Below are 18999 nucleotides of genomic sequence, written 5' to 3'. Positions count from 1 at the left end.
ATGGTGAGGTCAGAGTGGGTAAGACCAGTTCTCTGTTTGAGACATCCCTTTGAGTCACCTCGTTCCTAAATGGAGATGAATCTTTTAAGTGCATGCTTGCATGGGTACACACACACACACACACACACACACACACTCACACATGCACACATGCACACATGCACACACACAACCTTTTTCTTCTTCACTTCCCCAGGTGTGTGTTTTTCTGAGTCAGTGGCAGAGACCACAGGAGGGAAAACACATCTTTCAGCAGGAGGCTCCTGTGACAAGTGGCTGCTGCTGCCCGTGTGGAGTTTCATGTTCCCTTGTTTGTCTGTAGAAACAGGATGGGAACGAGAATTTATTAGTTGCAGGTAAGGGGAGGGACACGTTGGCTTTCAACTGTTATCATTTTGGGGTTAATGGGAAGAGGCAAAGAGAATGCTGGAGCACTGAGACAGCCATGGCTTTGGATGGGGTGGGTTCAGGGAGCCCTCCTCTCGTAATCTGGTTGGGGTCTTGCTGGCTGAGTGAGGTGATAGAGAGAATAGTAATAATAATAGTTGATATACATCGAGTGCTAAATATGGAATAAGAATTGCGCAAAGTATTTTACATGCATTAACTCAATCCCCACAGTAGACTTATGGAGGTATTATCATTATCCCCAATCTACAGATGAGGAAACTGAGCCTCAGCAGGATTAAATAACATGCCCAAGATCATAGCTAGAAAAGAGGGGGGGGGGGTGGAATTTGAACTCAGGCAGTCTGATTGCAGAATGTTTGCCATTGAGTTCTAGACAAAGAGCCTGTCAGTCTCATTCCCACCTCCAATGGAACTTTGGCTGTTATTATTATTATTAAATATGTTTTTATTGATTTTAGAGAAAGAGGAAAGGAGAAGGAGAGAGAGAGAGAAACATCAATGAGAGAATCATCAGCATTGATTGGCTGCTCCTGCATGTCCCCCACTGGGGATCAAGCCTGCAACCCAGGCATGTACCCTGACCAGGAATTGAACTGGTGACCTCCTGGTGCATAGGTCGATGCTCAACCACTGAGCCACATCGACTGGGCTTGACTGTTATTTTTTTTTTTAATTTTTTTATTATTGAAAGTATTACATTTATCCCTTTTTCCCCCATTGACCCCTTTTACCCTGACCTTTGACTGTTATTTTCTAAGGTGAGTGGCATGAGGAAGTGACACTCAGCTGGCCTCAGTGTTCTCAGATGAACTCTGCATGATTAGGTCACTCAGTTTACAAGCAAGACAGTTGGCTTCTTACCGCTGAGATCTGCCTTCCTATTGGGGAAGGAGTTGCCATAGAATGTAATGTGGAGTTTGTCACTCATGAGCCAAGGGTGATCAATGTGGGCATGCCCAAAGGCCCTCCTGGAGGTTTGCTGTGTTTTTTCATTGTGGTTTTCCTTTGAGACCTGCAGACAATGGTGGTTCTCTATCCACGTGTCCTAGGGAAAGACAGACACACATTTCTGTCAACAGGCTTTGTAAAGGAACAGAGCAGGCTCCTTTAACAGTCAGAACTTGTGGCTAGACTTGTGGTTCCAAGGAAGAAATCTCCCCTGTAGCTGGGGAAGAAAAACATGGTTATAAAAGCAAGATCTCTAATGCTGTTTATTACAATAAGACATTTTATTATGGATAAGAGAATGACATTTAACTATGCTTGACATTTGACATATATGTAGCGTTCTTCTTCTTCTTCGTCTCCTCCTTCTTCTTCTTTTCTATGCATAATAATGTCTGTCTTTTTTCATCACTGAGTAGTGGTGCTCATCAGAATTTCCTAATAACATAAAGACAAAGGCAAGTCTATATATTTGATGAGATGTCAAAGGAATGGGAGGTGGATTATTAGGTGACCCTTCGTGGTAGCATTTGCTGGCTTTTTCTGTATGCTGTTCACCAATATGAGCCAGGTGGACTTTTGTGAGAGGATAGTATTTGGTGGTGAGGACCTCTTTGGAGCATTTCTTCCTGAATGGAATACACAACAGATAAGGGAGCAGGGGAGGAAATACAGAGAAGCTACTCTTCACAGCTCAGAAGGAAGCCCATGTATGCATTCAAGAAGCCCATGTTATCCTCTAGCTGTGGGTAGCAGCTAATGTGGTCATCCAGAATAAACACTGGACCATGGCAGCGTTTTCCTGTTACAACTCCAAAAACTCGGGATAGGGATTCACCAGATCCAAAGGATCCAGATAAAATGAATGGAAACAGTTATAGAGGCAAGAGCTCCCACCCAGGATCTTCTAAACTTCTTCTGCTGGTTGATATACTATAAGAGACTGTTTAACTAAGATCCCATCATTGTTGCGTATCCCTGCCCACATGTCCCATAGCTAGCTCACTCTCAGAGGGCTGGTGTGAGGCCCAAAGACTGGAGTGAGACCTCGAGAAAATACAAAGAAGTTCATCAATCATGTGAGGATGGGTGACAGCATGTTGGGAAGCCATGTAAAAGCACAACTACCTTCGGATTTCCATCTATACCCACAGGGTCTTGGTAGAAGATGCACAGTCTCTTGTATGTAAAAAATTTGCCTGGCGATTTCCATGAGTGAGACCAGGGGAAAGCTTGGTGTGGGCAGGATGTGTGGGCAAGCCACAGCAGGGGAACGGCCAATAGCCCCACCTGCATCCTCCTGGACTACAAGACTCCATGTTTGTGGGGGGGACAAGTTGGGCATGCCAACAGGGCAAAAAGAAGTAAATAAAAATAAAAATGAAACAGTAGTGTCATTGACTTTATCCACCATGAAATTCCTCTTTCCTCTCCACTTCCATTTGTGGCATTCTCCCCCTTTCCTGTTCTCATTGGCATCTGACACATTTATTTAAGTCAAATACATTTATTTAAGATAGGTGCATGTGTTGTCTATGTTGCTCTGAACCAGTCATTTTGTACACACACACACACACACACACACACACACACACACACACACGCCTTAGAGTTCAGAAAGCATTTTTACATTTTAACCCATTTAATTCTCAGTAACCTTGTGAGATATGTATGATGACAGCTCCATTTCCCAGAATAGGTCATTCAGGCTCAAAATTAATTAAATTTCCTGGACAGGCTCACCACAACTAGGAAGATATAGGACTTGAACCAAGACTTTTCCAATTCTATGTCCAAGAGTTTTGTTTTTTTTCTTTTTTGTTTTTTCTAGAGACTACAGCTAGATGAGATGAAAGTCTCGGGAAGATCCGTGATTAAATAAGTTTGGAAACCCATGAGTTAAAGGTAAACTGGCTGCTTTACCTATAGAACTTCTCAAAAATGGTCCATAGTTGAGTGTGCACTGTGCCTCTCCACGAGGAGAAGATGGTATGCAGCATTTCCCAAATGTATTTGGCCATGAAACCCTTTTTATTTTTCATGGAGTTTCTGGCAATGCTAGGGCTCTACAGGTGGCACTTTGGGAAACAGTGTTCAATAGGTTCAAAGTACTCTTCTCTGGAGGACCCCCAAAAATGGTGAAGGGAGGGTCCATTCTTCTGAAGTCAAGAAGAACAATGACAGAGGGGAGTCCATCAGAAATGGTACCTCTGCCTGGGTTTCATCTTCCTACCAGGGCTGCTTCCTGAGTGGTGGCAAGTGTCCCCTGATGGCTGTGGTTCTTGGCAACAGAGCCCTGGTCCCTGGGTCCACCAGCCCCAGCTTCCCATTCATTGAGCCCTACAGACCTACAAAGGTGAACTGTAGGTCAGTTTTGTAACACTGGGGATTGACATAGTCTTGTTAGCTGCCTGTCTTCTTGCTTTTCTGAGCAAAAGCGTTGATCAAGGCCCTTGTTGCTCCTGCCTCATTTCTGCTAGTGCCAGCCAGGTTTGAGGAACAGAATTGCCCTTCCTCAAGGGTTGAGTCTTCCTTTCTTGGACTCAGTTTCCTCCTCTGTATAATGAGGATACTGATTTCTTGCCCTCACTTCTTTGCAGAGTTGTATGGAGCTCAAATCAGATCATGAATGTGACCACGCCCTCTGTAAACTGCGAGGGGCTAGTGAATGACAGTGGTGTGATTATGGTAGAGGGACCTGCAGCCCTGCTCTGTTGTCGTTGAGACACTGGGTCTGAAGCCCTTGGTTTCCTGGCTGTCTGCTGGTTGTTTACTTGTGGAAAAACCTCTGCCAAGAGCACTGTGGTGGGTTGGCTGTTTAGCTCTCCGAACTTACCCTGTCTGCACACCCCTCAGGAAGAATCTGAGTCAACAGATGACTCCGGTATGGTTAACGAATCTTTCATCGATGGTTTAAAGGGTCCTGCAGCTATTTTCATCACTTACTCAAAGTAGATTTATTGCTGAAACAGTCTGGCAAAGCTTTGTATGGAGCTGCTTTCGTAACACCTCCACTCTCCGCATGCAGCTGGGTGGAACAATGTGGGGTTGTCTTTCAACCGGGGACTCTGGAAGCCTTCAGAATCTCTGTGTGTGTTGGAGCACTGGACTTCTGAAGGCTCCCAGCCAGCTTCACCTTCCTTCTATCCTCTCCAACTTTCGTCATTCCCATCCTTGCTGTTGTTGGGTCCAGAGCCCATGCCCACTTGTGGGGCTACTCCCTCTCTACAGCTCTCCTGCCTCTGCCCATTGACTCCTAAGGCTACGTTGGGGCTGAGCTGATGCTGAGAGTGTTGGTGGAACAGATGCAGACTCAGGCTCAGGGTCAGAGGGGGCTACTCAGGTTTTTGTGGCCCAGCGAAGCCTGAGGAGCCCTGGGGACCCCTCAATCTGAGGAAGCCCAAGGCCACATTAGTCCTGCCCCCAAGAAGACCTCAATTCCTTACAGGGTGTGGCATTAAAGACCTTTTTATGTGTTCCACAATGATCCTTTGGGGTTAAACCCAAAGGACTTATTTCCTCAAGTCCATCCTTCCTGGTCAGATTAACCTAGAACTACATTTCTGAGGGTAGAGGAAGTAAAACTTGGGCCAAATGGCTACACCCCTATGACAGACTCTCTAAGTTGGGGGAGGGGACATTGTGGATCAGGGGATATAAAGAGGCATTCTTCCCTTTGGCTGTCTCCCCGGTGATTTTGATTATATGACTCAATCTATGTGAGGGAAACCAAGATTCTTCTCAGTAAACATCAGCTCTGGCTCATTTGTTTATGCTTAGTAGAAACAGGTTTGTAAGGAAAGTATCAGAAGGTTCAGTTTTGAAAGGAGACCACAAAACTTGGTCTCTCTATATTTCAGATATGGATTCAGATTACACGAATAATGTGAATTGTGGTAGCAATTTAGAGCTCTGAGAAAGCTTTTTTTACCTCCATTCTCTCCTGGGATTTTTCACAACAACCCAGAGAGGGTGGAATGCACATACTGTTGTTCCCATTTTGCAGATGAGCAAACTAAGAATGCAGGGAGCATAAATGACTTAGTCAACATCACATTGTTGGGGGGTCTGAGATTTGTAGCCAGGACTTTTGCTACTTTTCCAAATAGAGTATCTGGCAAAGAGAGGGAGGCCAAGGGGGAGATGACGTTAAAATCAATAAAACCATCAGTCAGGGTTCAAGTTACAGACTGAGCTGTTCTTATTTCTCAACAAATTGACTTTTGGTCCTGTGATCATGGGCAAGTGGGCATTGCAATTAATGAGTAACTATGTTTTAAAAATACAAGCTAGGGAGGTCTATAACATTTCTTGAGCACTTACCATGTGCCAGATAATGCATTATCCCCTTTAACGCCCACATCTAATCCTGTGAGGTAAAGGCAGAAATGGTCATCTCCATTTAATACATGAGGACAACTGAGGCCCAGAGGGGTCACATGGCTTGGAATCTGGCTCTAATAGCCAACGTATTTAATCACTCATTCTATGTTGTCTCGTTTTCTGCATGATTGTGTCTTCTTAATGGGCAATGTTCAAACCCAAGACTAGTGTTGTTATCTCTAAGACCTCTAAGTGAGTGACCATTATTTCTACCAATAACTACTCTTCAGGATACGTCAGGCATTCTGTGCTGCTCAAAGACAGTCACCTTAACGTACCAAAGAATCTGAGGCCACAACAGGACCTTTCAGGTGTACCCCCAAGTACCATCTCCTGCCTGTCTTCCCTCCATTTTGGATTCTGCAAGGTACATGTTTTTTATATGGTCTCAAATATTTGGATTTTGAAATGGAGTTTCCCAGAATAAGGTCTAGGGATTCTGGGTTTCATTGTCCTCATCTGTAAAATGAGGGTGTTAGTTAGTCTAGACCAGCACTGTCCATACTTTCTGCAATGATAGAATATTCTATATGTGTTGTCCAATATAGTCACCATTGGTTGCATGTGGCTAGTGAGCACTTGAAATGTAGGTAGTGCAACTGTGAAACTGAGTTTTAAAATTTTATTTTAACTAATTTACATATAAATAGCCACAGCTAGCTAATGGCTATTGTATTGGACAGTGCAGGTCTAGACTCTAGATTTTAGATGATTTCTTAAGTCTGTTCCATCTAACATTCCTTAATCTGGTGGTTTTGTGGCAATATCCTAAGGAAAAGTACAGACTTGGGAGGCAGAATCCTCTATTGCAATTACTGTTCTTCCTCTTGCTAGGTGTATATCTTGAGCAAGTCACTTAACCTCTTTGAGCTTCTGTTTGCTCATCTTGGTAATGAACATAATAAGACTTACCTCATGACTGGACTGAAAATTATTGTGAGCTGTCCGTAAGCTGTCAGTACTATAGAGATTTTACTTGTCAATATTATTCTTGAGAACTTGAAGTATTAAAAGAGCCAGAAGTTGCCTTTGCTAAGGGAGATGGGAAAAGATAACTGGGTAGCACTAATGGACAAAGAATAAGGCCTTGGCTAGTACTAGCGTTTGTGAGAAAAGACAAGGCAAGAAGAAAAGCCTACCATAAAGTTAACGCTTCTGAAACTAAAAAGAAAATGTCCACACACAATGGTAGTGCCTAACCAATCCCTGTCCTTGGAAAGGATCTGCTCTGGATACGCTGAGAATCTAGTCTAGCAAATGAGTGGAGAAGAAAATGGCATGTTCTCAGAGCCTGTGCCATTAACTATCCCTGCCGCACATCTCCCTTGAGTTTTGATTCCAGCACCAGGGAATTTGGTCATAACCTGATCCCCATGTAATTCATCTCCAGGAAATATGCTGGTCAGGCAATTGTACTTCTCTTTGTAAACTAATACTCTAGCCTATACGTCAGTCTCTATGCACTGTGTTACTATGAGTCAACATCTCTGAGACTGGTTGATTCAGGGGCACAACCGACGACACTGAACAGATCGAGTTTCTGGGCCATCCATGCCTTGGGAATGGCGAACTCACCCAGGTAATGCTCCTGTGTTGGATCTTCTTCCCTTCCCCAGATGGCACCCCACTTTGCCACTGCCTTAAGCCCTCTTTCTTAAAAAACCCTACTATCTTCAGTTAATATTCTTAGACTTTGATGACCTAGGATGTAAAAACATTGAACAATGGACTGAAATATTTCCATTTTGGGGGTGGATCACCATTGTACACCTAAGAGATCAAGTGATTTCCCTAACGGATGCCATATACCTGATCCAGGAGTTGCCGTTGCTAAGGGAGATGGGAAAAGATAACTGGGTAGCACTAAAGGACAAAGAATAGGGCCTTGGCTAGTACCAGAGTTTGTGAGAAAAGACCGTCACAATCAGGCATGAAGAAGGTTCAGTTTTCCTCTAGTCCCGTCTATTTGTTGGTGCAGAAGAAATGGCAAACCGCCACGTGGGCACTGGCAAACCCTGCAGCCCATCCCTCTCATCCCAATAGATTTGCCAAATAAAATGTGAGATGTCCAGTTAAACTTGAATTTCCGATGAACAATGAATACTTTTTAGTAGAAATATGTACCAAATATTGCAAGTTTAATTCCCCCTCTCTCTGTGTACTAAATCTGACAGCTCTCTCTAAACCCCAACCGTTTCCTGTTTTCACTTGTAAGCCTTTATTTACAGAGTGCTTTAGGGATCTCTGTTCAGCAGAAGGGTGGCCGCCTCACTCCTGAGTGGATTGTGCTGGAGAGCCGCCATCTTTCAGAGGAAGAGGCCTAACAGTTCCCCTTTCTGGAAGATCTGGGATCACCTTGGAAGGGGAACTAAGGAATGTTGGGAAGAATGTGGAGCCAGGGGTGTGGGGAGCATCTGGCTTCTGGTCCCAGCTCTGCTTTTGGCTAAATAATCCTGGACAAATTACTTTGCCCCTGGGGCCTCATTTTCCTTACCTTGTAAAAGAGAGGGGTTGAACGGAGGGGTCTGAAGTCTCTGCGTGGAGAAGGCTGGGAAGAAAGTTCTACTGGGGACGTGGAGTATGGGGCTGCCGAGAGGAGGCAGAGTGAAGGAGAGACTTCCCTTCTTCCCCACACGTATGTCGCTCTGCAAATGTGGGGAAGAATAAAGGGCGACAGGTATGGGAGAGGCTTGCATGCTACTGAGCTTGTGCACCTTTGCTTTGACACAAACTGGGCCTGAAATGCTGGTGTGTGAAGCCTTGATGGAAAGTTCTCTCTCACACCAGAGTGTGAGGTGGGGCAGCTCAGGTGCACCTCCTCCCATTTACCCACTGACCTGCACTTTGGAGCCTGCACATGGTGCCAGGGGGCCATGTCTGCAAGAGACCTTGAGGCTTCGAAAGCAGAGGTACAGTTGCCACGGGTCTGACCTACTCCCTCTGTGGGGACACCAGTCAGAAAATGGCATGGCTGCTGAGCCCCAAACCTCCTAGTGACACAGGCTGGTTAGCACAACCCCCATCAGTAATCCAGGGACTCCTGAAGGGGCGGCGACACCAGAAACAGATGCCTCTGCCAACAGACATAAACCGAGAGCCCACAGAGGAAAGCTCTAAAAGGCCCCTACGGGCTTGCAGTTGGAAGGAGAAGGAAAAATGAGAAATGCCAGACCCCATCTTGAGCTTGAGCATCAGAAAAGGATAAAGAGCCTTAAAAGAAAACACATTACTTAGGTCAGCCTGTGGAAATCATTTTAGTGGCCCTGCGCAGCAATGGGAAAGCCAGCTTGACAAATCAGCGTTGTCATTTAATGTTTGTAACGTGAATAACGGGAGAGACAAACTACGTCCGTGTTCACGGGGAGCCTGGCATTTAAAACATACCTGGCTCTGCTGACTTCCATGTCAGCCAGGGAGAACTTTCTGCCAAATTCAGTCCCCCCGTGCAAGACAGCACGAATAGTAACATCTTACACTTGGCCAGGGATTTTTATGACACAAGAACTTTTACCTCATTATAATCCTGTAAGGTGGATGAGTTAATATTATAACCACTTAAATGATGCAGCAACTCTCTAAGGATGATCAGTTAAGCACAGGAATAGCAAACTTGTGATAGCTATGTTGACATCTCTCCCCACCCCCTGGTCCATGGCAGACATCACCGATTAATTATGGCATTCTTGACTGATGAACTGATTGTGATCTCAGAATCCTTCTCTTTAAACATTTTTCAAAAGTGGAAGCGTAATTTATATATAGTAACATGCACAGAGTTTAAATGTTCCGTTTAATAAAACCTGACGATTGTATACACCTTTGTCACCACCACACAAAACAAAATATAAAACGTTTTCATCATCCCAGAAATAGAAAACATTTTCATCATCTCATGCCATGTTCTGGTCAGTGTCGCCCCACCCACCAGATCGTCATTACTCAGGCCAAGAAGCCACTGGCCTGAATTTCCTTGCCGTATCCTGCCAGAATTCACCAAGGAAGGTTTATGGTTTAAAGAAAATATAAAACCTGCTTGGTGGGGGAGAGGAGGTTTGGGACTTTGTTCTGCTGAGCAAAGCTGTGGTTTGCTCCCATTTTGAAGTGTTTAGGACATGGAAATGCCACAGAAGGTCAGCCCACATCTGTAGCTGTGGATTCAGGACCACCAGAGAGACTCTTCAGATCAAGAGAAGGCTGGGAAGCCAAGTCCATAAGATGAGGAGATACCTCTGCTGAGGAGAGAGAAACAGGTATCCAGGACATTCATTCATTCGTTCATTCGTTCATTCATTCATTCCTCAAAGATCTGCAATGCACCAAACACTGTGCCAAGCACTGGAGGAAAAATGGATGAATAAGACAGATGGATGATTCATAAATAAATTAAGTAACACATGAAAGAAAGCATGGCTTATCCAATTGGCTTTATACTCTAGGAATTTTTAAATTAAATGAATTCTTGGAATCCAAACACAGAGCATCAACTGGCCCTTGATGTCTGGACAGTTTATGTGGCAGGTACTTCAAGTGCAATAAGAGCCTGAAAAATTCAGCCCCACATAAATTTTGAGGCGTTTTCCAGAGGATAAGAAAGAAGGGATTGTAGGGAGAGCAGTGCAAGCAAAATGACTTAAGTTCTTTCACTCACTCCGTTTTCTCCTTTGGTCATGCAATGACTATTTGTTGAGCATCTCCTATGTGGCCGGCACTGTGCTGAGCCCTGGAATCATGGCACCATTAGACCCAAGGCCATTTCTGGGTGAACTGGAACTTCCTTTCCTCCTAAATCTTTGCTTCAAATGACTTTTCTGTGAATGCAGCAAGCCCAAGTCTCCTCTACGATGCTGTGGCCCCTGTGTGGAGGGCATGACGCACTGTTCCATCTGGACAACAGTCCCTTGTTTTTCTCATTAGTGGGTATTTCTGAAGCCCCAGCTTGGTTCTGGAGCTTTCCTGGGTAGTGTGCTCAATGGTGCTGGGAGCTGCCCCAAAGAGTTAGAGAATCCTTTGTCCTGGAATCTGGGTGTCATTTTTGCTTAGACTTTGAAAGCGAATCTTGGCTTCTGTATTAGTTTCCTATTGCTGCTAAGACAAATCACCACACAATGCGATACACATTTGCTATCTTATAGTTCTGGAGGTCAGAGTTTGAAATGGGTCTCACTGAGCTAAAATCAGGGTGTTGACAGGGCTGTGTTATTTCTGTCCCTCTGCTTTTTCCAGTTTCCAGAGGCTGCCTGCATTCCTTGGCTGCAACCCCTTCCTCCACCTCCAGTCAGCAACTTTGGGCAGAGTCCTCCTTATGCTGCCATCTCTCTGGCTCTCCCGTTTGAGTCCTTCTTCTATTTCTAAGGAGCCTTGTGATTGCACTGGGCCTTCCCAGATAACCCGGGAAAATCTCCCTGTTTTAAGCATCCGATTAGCAACCTTAATTCCCCTTTGCCATTTAACCTAACATATCCAAAGGTTCCAGAGATTAGGACATAGACATCTTTGAGGGGCATTATTCTGCCCACCACAGCTTCTTTACATTTTTTTCTATTTTTCTGGTTTCTCTTAGTAGTTTTTCAAATTACGCCTGTGAGGTTGGTTGATAAATTTCAAATCTCATTGGATACCTCAAGCACTGAGAGCAGACCAAGGCCTGCTTAGGGCTACCAAGAAGACCAGTCAGGTTAAATCTATTCACTCATTTCCAATGTGTAGAATAATATGTCAAGTAGAAAAAGCAAGATAGAAGAGAGAACGTATAGTACAATTACAATCTCATAAAAGTTTATTTTATAGATGAGTAATTGTGGTGGAAAGATTGGAAGAGAATACATTAAAATTCTAAGAACATTGGTATCAGGATGTTGGACATAAGATTATAGATAGTTTTCTTCTTTTTTGTATAACACAAAACATTTCGGTAATATGGTTAGATTATATTTATAAGCGGAAAATATGTTAAAAATTATTCCATTACACCCACCATCTTCTCATACATATTTTTCTATTCCTTCCCCAACATCAGCTTGGACCACGAACCACCCATCCAAAAGTTACTCTAAAACATAAAAGGAGACAGAAGGGAGCCGGGAAGGGAGGTCCTGGGATGTAGAAATAAACAACAGCAGGAGGCTGGCTGTGATGGCTTCAGAGCGCTCAGGCCTGCCTTGGCTTTGCCAACCAACCCCAGCTCCTGGTTTCTTCTAAAGTGAATAATTAGTGGGCATGGCGTGGCCTCTTATCCCTACTCTACGGGGAGTGCTTCCTTTAATGAGGGACTCGCTCCTGCTGGTCACCTTCCTGGTGCCCACCAGGCCTCCGTAGGTAGAGGGGTAGAGAGGACCCCCTGCACCTGTCCCCACCCCTGAACTGGTTGTCATGTCACCCACCCTGGTGCTGGCAGGCAAGGTGTCCAGAGGATGGAAGCACCTGGTGCAGGCTGCGCTCCCACCCAGCAGCTATGGGGTGGCAGGTGCCAGAGTCCCCAGGAAGCCAAGAAAGGCCCAGACAGCCAGCTGGCATCTTACCGCAGAGGGTGGCCAGCCTTTGTGTGCACTAGTTGACAGAGGGGTGAAGAGAGAGCCCCAGAAACCCCAGGGCTGGCAGGCAAAGCCCTCCACCATTTGACCCCACCCACTTCTGGTACAATTTCAGCTAAGACTACACCTCTCTAATCACCCTTCTCTCCTCTGCCTGCTTTCCCCTCTAAGCTTTCACTCACCTATGCCTACAAGGTCCCTTTCCACCTATTTTTACCACCAGATTCAGCTCAAATTCTCCCTCCTCCAAGACACCACTCTAGATTTTCCTAGTAAGAAGCAATCACAATCTCTACTTTCTTTATACTTTGCCAGCATATTAATAAATATAGTCTAGCCCAGCAGGTGTGGCTCAGTGGTTGTGTGTTGACCTATGAACCAGGAAGTCACAGTTCAATTCCCATCGGGCCACATGCCCAGGTTGTAGGCTGGATCCCCAGTAGGGGGCGTGCAGGAGGCAGCTGATCAATGATTCTCTCTTATCATTGATGTTTCTCTCTCTCTCCCTCTTCCTTCCTCTCTGAAATCAATAAAAATTATATATATATATAAAAAGAAGAGTGGTTTTAACTTTGGGAATGTTTGAACAATGTCCTTCGGTTAAAAAAGAAAACAAAACAACAAAAAACCAAGCAATGTATCTGTGTGTACCTGGTATTTAGAAGTGTGAGAACTCTGACATCTAATCTCTTGACTTAGCATTTATCTTTGCTCATTAGGAAGTTAGGTCATCAAGAGAGTTGAAGAGTAGGTGTATGTTGAGCTATAAAACCCAGACATATTGCCACATACATCTCATTAGATTCATATATAGAACTGGAGGTGATGTAAGAAGCCTTAAAAATTTAATTGCACCTCCCTGTGACAGCCTCGATTCTCACAGTTCTGAATGAAGCCTACATTTTGTAGGTTTCCCGATTCACGGTTCAGCCAGTATAGATTCTTCTGTAAGCAGCACTACTTTATCCATTACCCCCTCCCCCACTTCTCCCTCTCCCCATTTTGGCTCTTTTACTCTGAGCATGGTGTTTTTAACTCTTGAGCTATGCTATTTGGACAAAGAAATACTAACCCTACAGAGCAGATGGTGTGGTCATTGGAGGGCTCAGTTTACAGTGGTTTCTAGTCCATTTCCCTTCCTGATCCCACCTGGCTCTGCGGCGGCAACCTTGCTCTCTCGTTCACTGTCTGCCTCCTTCAAAGTCACAGATTTTTATTTTATTTTAAAAATTCCCTGACTTACCTACTCTCGAGTTCTGGTGTGATTACCTACCTAGATGCATAATCTTGAATGAATTACTCAAATTTTCTGTGCTTCAATATCCTCATCTCTAAAATGGTATAATAATAGTATGTACCCCCAGTATTCATAGAAAGCATACATGAATTATACATGGAAAGGACTTAGAACAGTGGCAGAAGCATAGTAAATACTCAAATATGTTAATGAACTTTGGTATTTTTATTTGTGAATATTATTTCATAACCTGCTTTTAAAAAACACACTGTGAATATTTTCTCATGCTATTCATGACTAATACATGACTTTATTGCCATTCTATGACTGTATCCTAATTTATTTAATCAATGTCCCATTGTCAGACATTTATTATTTTCAATATTTTGTACAATAATAAGTAACCCTGTAGTAAACATTCTTGTGCATAAATTTCTGGGCGCATCTCTGGTTATTTCCTAAGGCATATTACTAAAAGCAGAATGATGAATCAAAGAATATCAGCCCTTTTTCAGGCTTTTGCCTAAATGCCTTCCAGATATGTCATGTGAATTTGTGTTCCCAAAGCATTAGACGGTTCATTTCCTCACAACCTTTCCAGCACCGGATATTATGGTTTCAAAACTTTCTTGCTAGTCTGTAGTTTTTATAGTCAGATGGTGCTCCATAGTTTCCAAAGCTCTCTTCTGAGGTTTTCATTTTTAAAAAATCTCAAGCCCCTTTTGAGTTACTTCTGTAATTTTAATCTATGAAGTTTATCATAAACTCCTGCCCTGTTACTATTCCTAACCTTTCCTTTCTGATTTCTTCACACCATTTCTCTCCTACCCGTTGGGAGTTAGACTATAGTGTTCTGTTTGGGTCAGGTATGTGTTATAAATCTAGTAGATAAATACTAGAGGAAGACAGGAACTTTCTTTTTTTCATTGAGCCCAGTCTAACCAAAAATGAATCAGTCCCCCAAAAGACTCATCTCCTTGATAGTAATAAGATACTTGTTGCCCAAAATATTTAAGCCAAATAGACAAGCGTCTGAAAGCTGTGGAAGGGATTCTTCTCTGGCAGTAAGTTGACCTACATATTAGTGTCCAACTAGGAAAACAGAAACCCCTGTAAATCTTTAAATGTAGAAGAAATTTAATTCTGGGAATTGGTTACCCAGATGATTAAAAGCCAAAACGATGATGAGGTAACACCGAGATTAGTAACATTAGGAAGCCAGCACCACCCTTAGACTGAAGGACAGAGGGAGAGCGGGTGGGGTCACCTGGAGCCACAGTGGGCCTATCTGTTGGGAGCTGGACCACAGAGGTGATGCAGGTGCTTCTCACCACCACAGGTAGAACGGGAGGGGAGAAATACCCTGGCTTTTCTCTTCTCCTTCTCCAATCTCCTGCCAATGTCTTCCATTGGCAAATTCAGTTAAAAGCCAGTTGACCCAGCTGTCTGTAGAATTATATGTAGTCTGTAGTCAACCCAACTGTGCTGCAGAGCAGAGTACTGGAAGGGTGAAGGTTGGATGTGAGCGCAAAGAGGCCGAGGCCAGCCACGGTGATTGTTGGAGGCCCTTCCAAGTCCACAAATAATAGGGCCAAGTGCAAAGCATGCTTGCCCTGGAGAGGTTAGGCAGTCCTGAGTTTGAATAGTGGCTTTGTCATTTACTAGCTCTGAAACCTTGGCCAACTTAATTAAGTTGAAGTTAAGTTAAGGGAGGTCTGAGAGCCTCATTTACAAAAGCGGGGGGATGGAGCGGGGACAAGAAAAACTGTATCTCACGAGGCCTTTGTAAAGATTAAATAAAATAATTGCTAAAAAATAATAGTAAGCATTCAACAACAATTCACTTCCTGTCATTCAAGAACTTATGATTGTAGTAACTACACATGGTGTCAGATGGGTACTATTGGGGTGATCACTTAGGAAGTTATATAAATGCCTTGTCCACCTGAAACTAATATAATATTGTACATCAACTGCATTTAAAAATGAAAAAAAAAAACATTTTTAGAAAAGAAAAAAAAAGAAGAATTTTAAGAGAAAGGACAATTGGGCATTTGGTCAAGGTCATTAAGGTTCTCTATATATTGAGAGAAAGAAAAGGGACAGAGGACTTTTTCCTTCCGGAAGTTCTGCCGAGGGTCAGGTAGGTGATATATTGCCCAATAGTGACACTGAGAGATGATCTAAGACCATTGAAAGTATCACCCATGATCATTTCCTTCATTCCACAAACATTTGTGGGTCCTCACTATTTTCTGGAAGTGATTTAGACATGGTCCTCACATTCAAGGAGATGGCCACAGGTGGGCAAAGAGATAAATGGAAGTGCGTGACGGTGCGGGGATGTGTACTGAGGAGGGAGCACTGGGATAGCTTTGCCTAAGGCGGGAGGAGAAGGCTTCAGTGAGGAGATGACCTCTGAGTTGTGTTTTGAAGGATGAGCAGTCGTCCAGCTGTAAAAGCAAGGTACCAGGGGAAAGTCACGAACACGTGTGACTTGTTTGGGGAATGGTGAGCTAGTCACATGGTGGGGCCTTGAGGGGTCCATAGACAAGGTGGAGGTAAGAACAAGTGGCAGATGTGGCTAAAATGGAGGAAAAAGTCAGCGTGTGAAGGGCCTGGTGTCAGAAGCTAAGCAATGACTTAATTCTGTGGGGAACAAGAAGCCAGCAGAGGCTTTGAAACGGCGGAGTAACGCATCATCTGTAACTTAGAATTTCTTAGTGTGACACCTGTTCCCAGCCTCTCTCATGCATGCAGCAGCTACATAGAGCAGGGGGCCATGTGTCCATCTCGTAAGACATGAGAAAGTATGAATCAGGAGAATGAGCACAGGGGCTTTTCCTTAATATTAAACCCAGAGTGGAAAAACGTCCTTAACTTATCCTGCAGACGCTGGAGGGCTCAAGGTAAATATTCCCAATGTTCTCTCTCCCATTTCTACAAAGCCGAGCACATCAGAGGGGCGATGCTGCTGCTTGTGGTTCTGAGGCAGGACCTCAAGGATTTGGGGGGAACGTTGGCCGGCCTGGACCTGTCTGAACGCTGAAAAGGACTTGTGTTACTCTGACGGAAAGGAAAACACAAAAGGATGAAAAATGTCATCCTTTATGCTTTTCAGAGCCCTTTCACTTACATCACCTCGTGTAGGCCTCGGAACAGTTGTGCGTGGCAGAGAGTGCCGGGATGCGGTCCCGGTACAGAGGTGAAGAAGTGGAGGCTGAGGGTTGCCTGCCTTCCCTGGGATCTGAGGACTTGGACCCACAGCCACCAATGGATTTCTAGCCACGCAGGCCAGTGCCTTCCCCGACCCCGCGACAGCGCTCTGCCTACCTGTCTCCTTTCGTGAGCCAGGACGGCTTCTCTGAGGTCCCGAAGCGGGAGCCGTGCAGGACCCAGCCTTTTCCGGTAGCCTTTGGGGCGGCAGGGGCCTCTTCGCCTCTCTCCGGGCATCCATGCTGATAGGGCTAGACCCTCTGAGTAGAGGATCAGGACACCCTTTCTGGTGCTGAAAGTTTTAGGGAGTAAGAGGCTCCATGTGTGCTGGGTGGGGTCGCCCTTATCCTGCGGTTTGCAGACCAGGACATAATCTTCTGGAGACTTCCAGTTCAAGTAATCCTGCAACAAAAAGAAACCACCTTGATCGATTCACTGTGGACAGCACATTAAAAAAATTGCTTTTAATTTTTATATTTTTATTGCTTCCGGAGAGGAAGGGAGAGGGAGAGGGAGATCGAAACAGCAATAATGACAGAGAATCATTGATCGGCTGCCTCCTGCACGCCCCCTGCTCGGGATGGAGCCTGCAACCCGGACACATGCCCCGACCGAGAATCGAACCATGACCTCCTGGTTCATAGGTTGATGTTCAACCACTGAGCCACGCCGGCTGGGCTGGACAGCACTTTTATAGCAAACACTGCTTGTGCAAGGTGTGGGACATTTTTTTAGGTGACTGGTTTTCTCTGAGTTGCTCACATGGTGCACAAAACACAGTCACTCTTCTGAGCAACTGATTTCACATCTCAGAATTAGTAGGGCCCAGGGCACGGTCCTTTTTTACTCCACATAATGTTCAGGAGAACCACTCGTGCCTAGATGCTTAAATAGGGTAGAGTGTAGGTTACAGGCCAGTTAATTTCCTGGTATGCAAGTAAGTTGTCAGAATTATCAAGGGCAGCAGATAACTTTGAAATTAGACCTGGACTATCTGGCAGTTTAAAGAGGAGAACGCCATTCCAACCCATCACTCCCGGTGGACACAGGGAGAATTTCTATGCATTCCAGATGTGTTGTAACTATCTAATTTGGCTATTTTGGAGCCTGTAAAGTAGTTACATATCTTGTAAGAAAGTAAATGCCATTGTCAACAGAGGTCCTTGGAAACTCTATTTGTCTTTTAATACAGCAAAGGTCAGATATCGTGACAATGGAAATCTCTGTATGAGCCAAACTTTTTCAAAATACCTCCAATGGATTTTTTATTCTTGGCAGAATTCAACGAAGTAAAATTGCAGTACAACAAGGGAATTTTGCCACCACTTTAAAATGAAAAAAAATTTTTTGGCCTGTATTAAATATGAGTCCTGTGGGTTGAATTCCAGAAAGTTCAAGGAAGCCATTGAAAGGACAAGAACACACACAGCCTTCCGGCCACAGAGCACAACTCTAAAGACCAGAGAGCCATCAGCTTGCCTAGAACCCAGGTGGAGATTCTGGTCTTGAACCAAACCATCTGAATTCTAGACAATCTGGAATCTCCATCAGCCTAAAGCAAACGAAGCTGTAGGTCGGTGTGCAGGAGGAAGCAAGGGGGTCCCCGGGGCAACCTCGGGGTGTCAGGAAAACCACCTTATTTTCTTGAGTTTCACCAAGCAGGGAAGATCTGCCACTGACCCCCACCACCTCACCAACCAAACAAACGCAAATATGCACGGCTCAGCTCCAGATGGAAAAAGAGAGCATTCCTCCCGCAGCTCCCCCCGCCCCCCCGCCCCAAATATGCCCTGATTCCGCTGTAAAACTCACCTCTGGTTCAAAATAGACTTCTACCTTCTGTTTGTTCTGGACCCACTTGCCATGTCCCCGGCTCAGGGGAGAGAGCGGGAGCATGTTTTCCCTCTGACCACCCTTCTCAAGGGCAGTTCATCTTGGGTTTGAAGGCTGAAAACTGGTCACACCTCAAGATTTCCTGAGCGCAGCAGGGCGCCCGAGAAGACCACAAACACTGGGCCTTTTATTAAGTGCATTTCCCCCTCATACAGCAGCTTCTTAGGAACAACCGGCCACACAGTTTAGACAGTGTGTGTCTTTGTCGGGAGAAAAAATAAATTGCAAACCCAAACTCCTCAAGCCCCGGATTGTCTACTCTCCGGGCAACCTCTCTCTCCCCTTTGCCTGTGCCCTCGTTGTTCCTGGTCCGGTTGCTCTGTTACCGGCGCACCTACAGATCCGGCCACACCACCATCCTTCTCACGGCAGTGGAGGTTGTTT

General features: G+C 44.7%; 1 protein-coding gene across 1 annotated transcript in view; it reads right to left on the bottom strand.

Annotated features, from left to right (window-relative positions):
- The window catches only part of KIAA2012, a gene marked incomplete at its 3' end in the record, with an annotated part of 100196 nt that extends 81557 nt beyond the window's left edge, over positions 1-18639 (bottom strand). The window contains 8 exon segments of the mRNA XM_080671130.1: positions 174-316; positions 1273-1456; positions 3565-3585; positions 3589-3619; positions 3621-3696; positions 4514-4640; positions 16840-17124; positions 18535-18639. Of these exon segments, the coding sequence (XP_080527256.1) occupies positions 174-316; positions 1273-1456; positions 3565-3585; positions 3589-3619; positions 3621-3696; positions 4514-4640; positions 16840-17124; positions 18535-18618 (951 nt within the window). The 5' untranslated portion in view covers positions 18619-18639.
- Between the last annotated feature and the right edge of the window lie 360 nt (positions 18640-18999).

The sequence above is a fragment of the Plecotus auritus genome (assembly GCF_963455305.1).
Source record: "Plecotus auritus genome assembly, chromosome: 5".
In the NCBI taxonomy this organism is placed as follows: Eukaryota; Metazoa; Chordata; class Mammalia; order Chiroptera; family Vespertilionidae; genus Plecotus; species Plecotus auritus.
The sequence above is the reverse complement of the archived record's forward strand: the minus strand, read 5'-3'. Positions and strand labels throughout refer to the sequence as shown.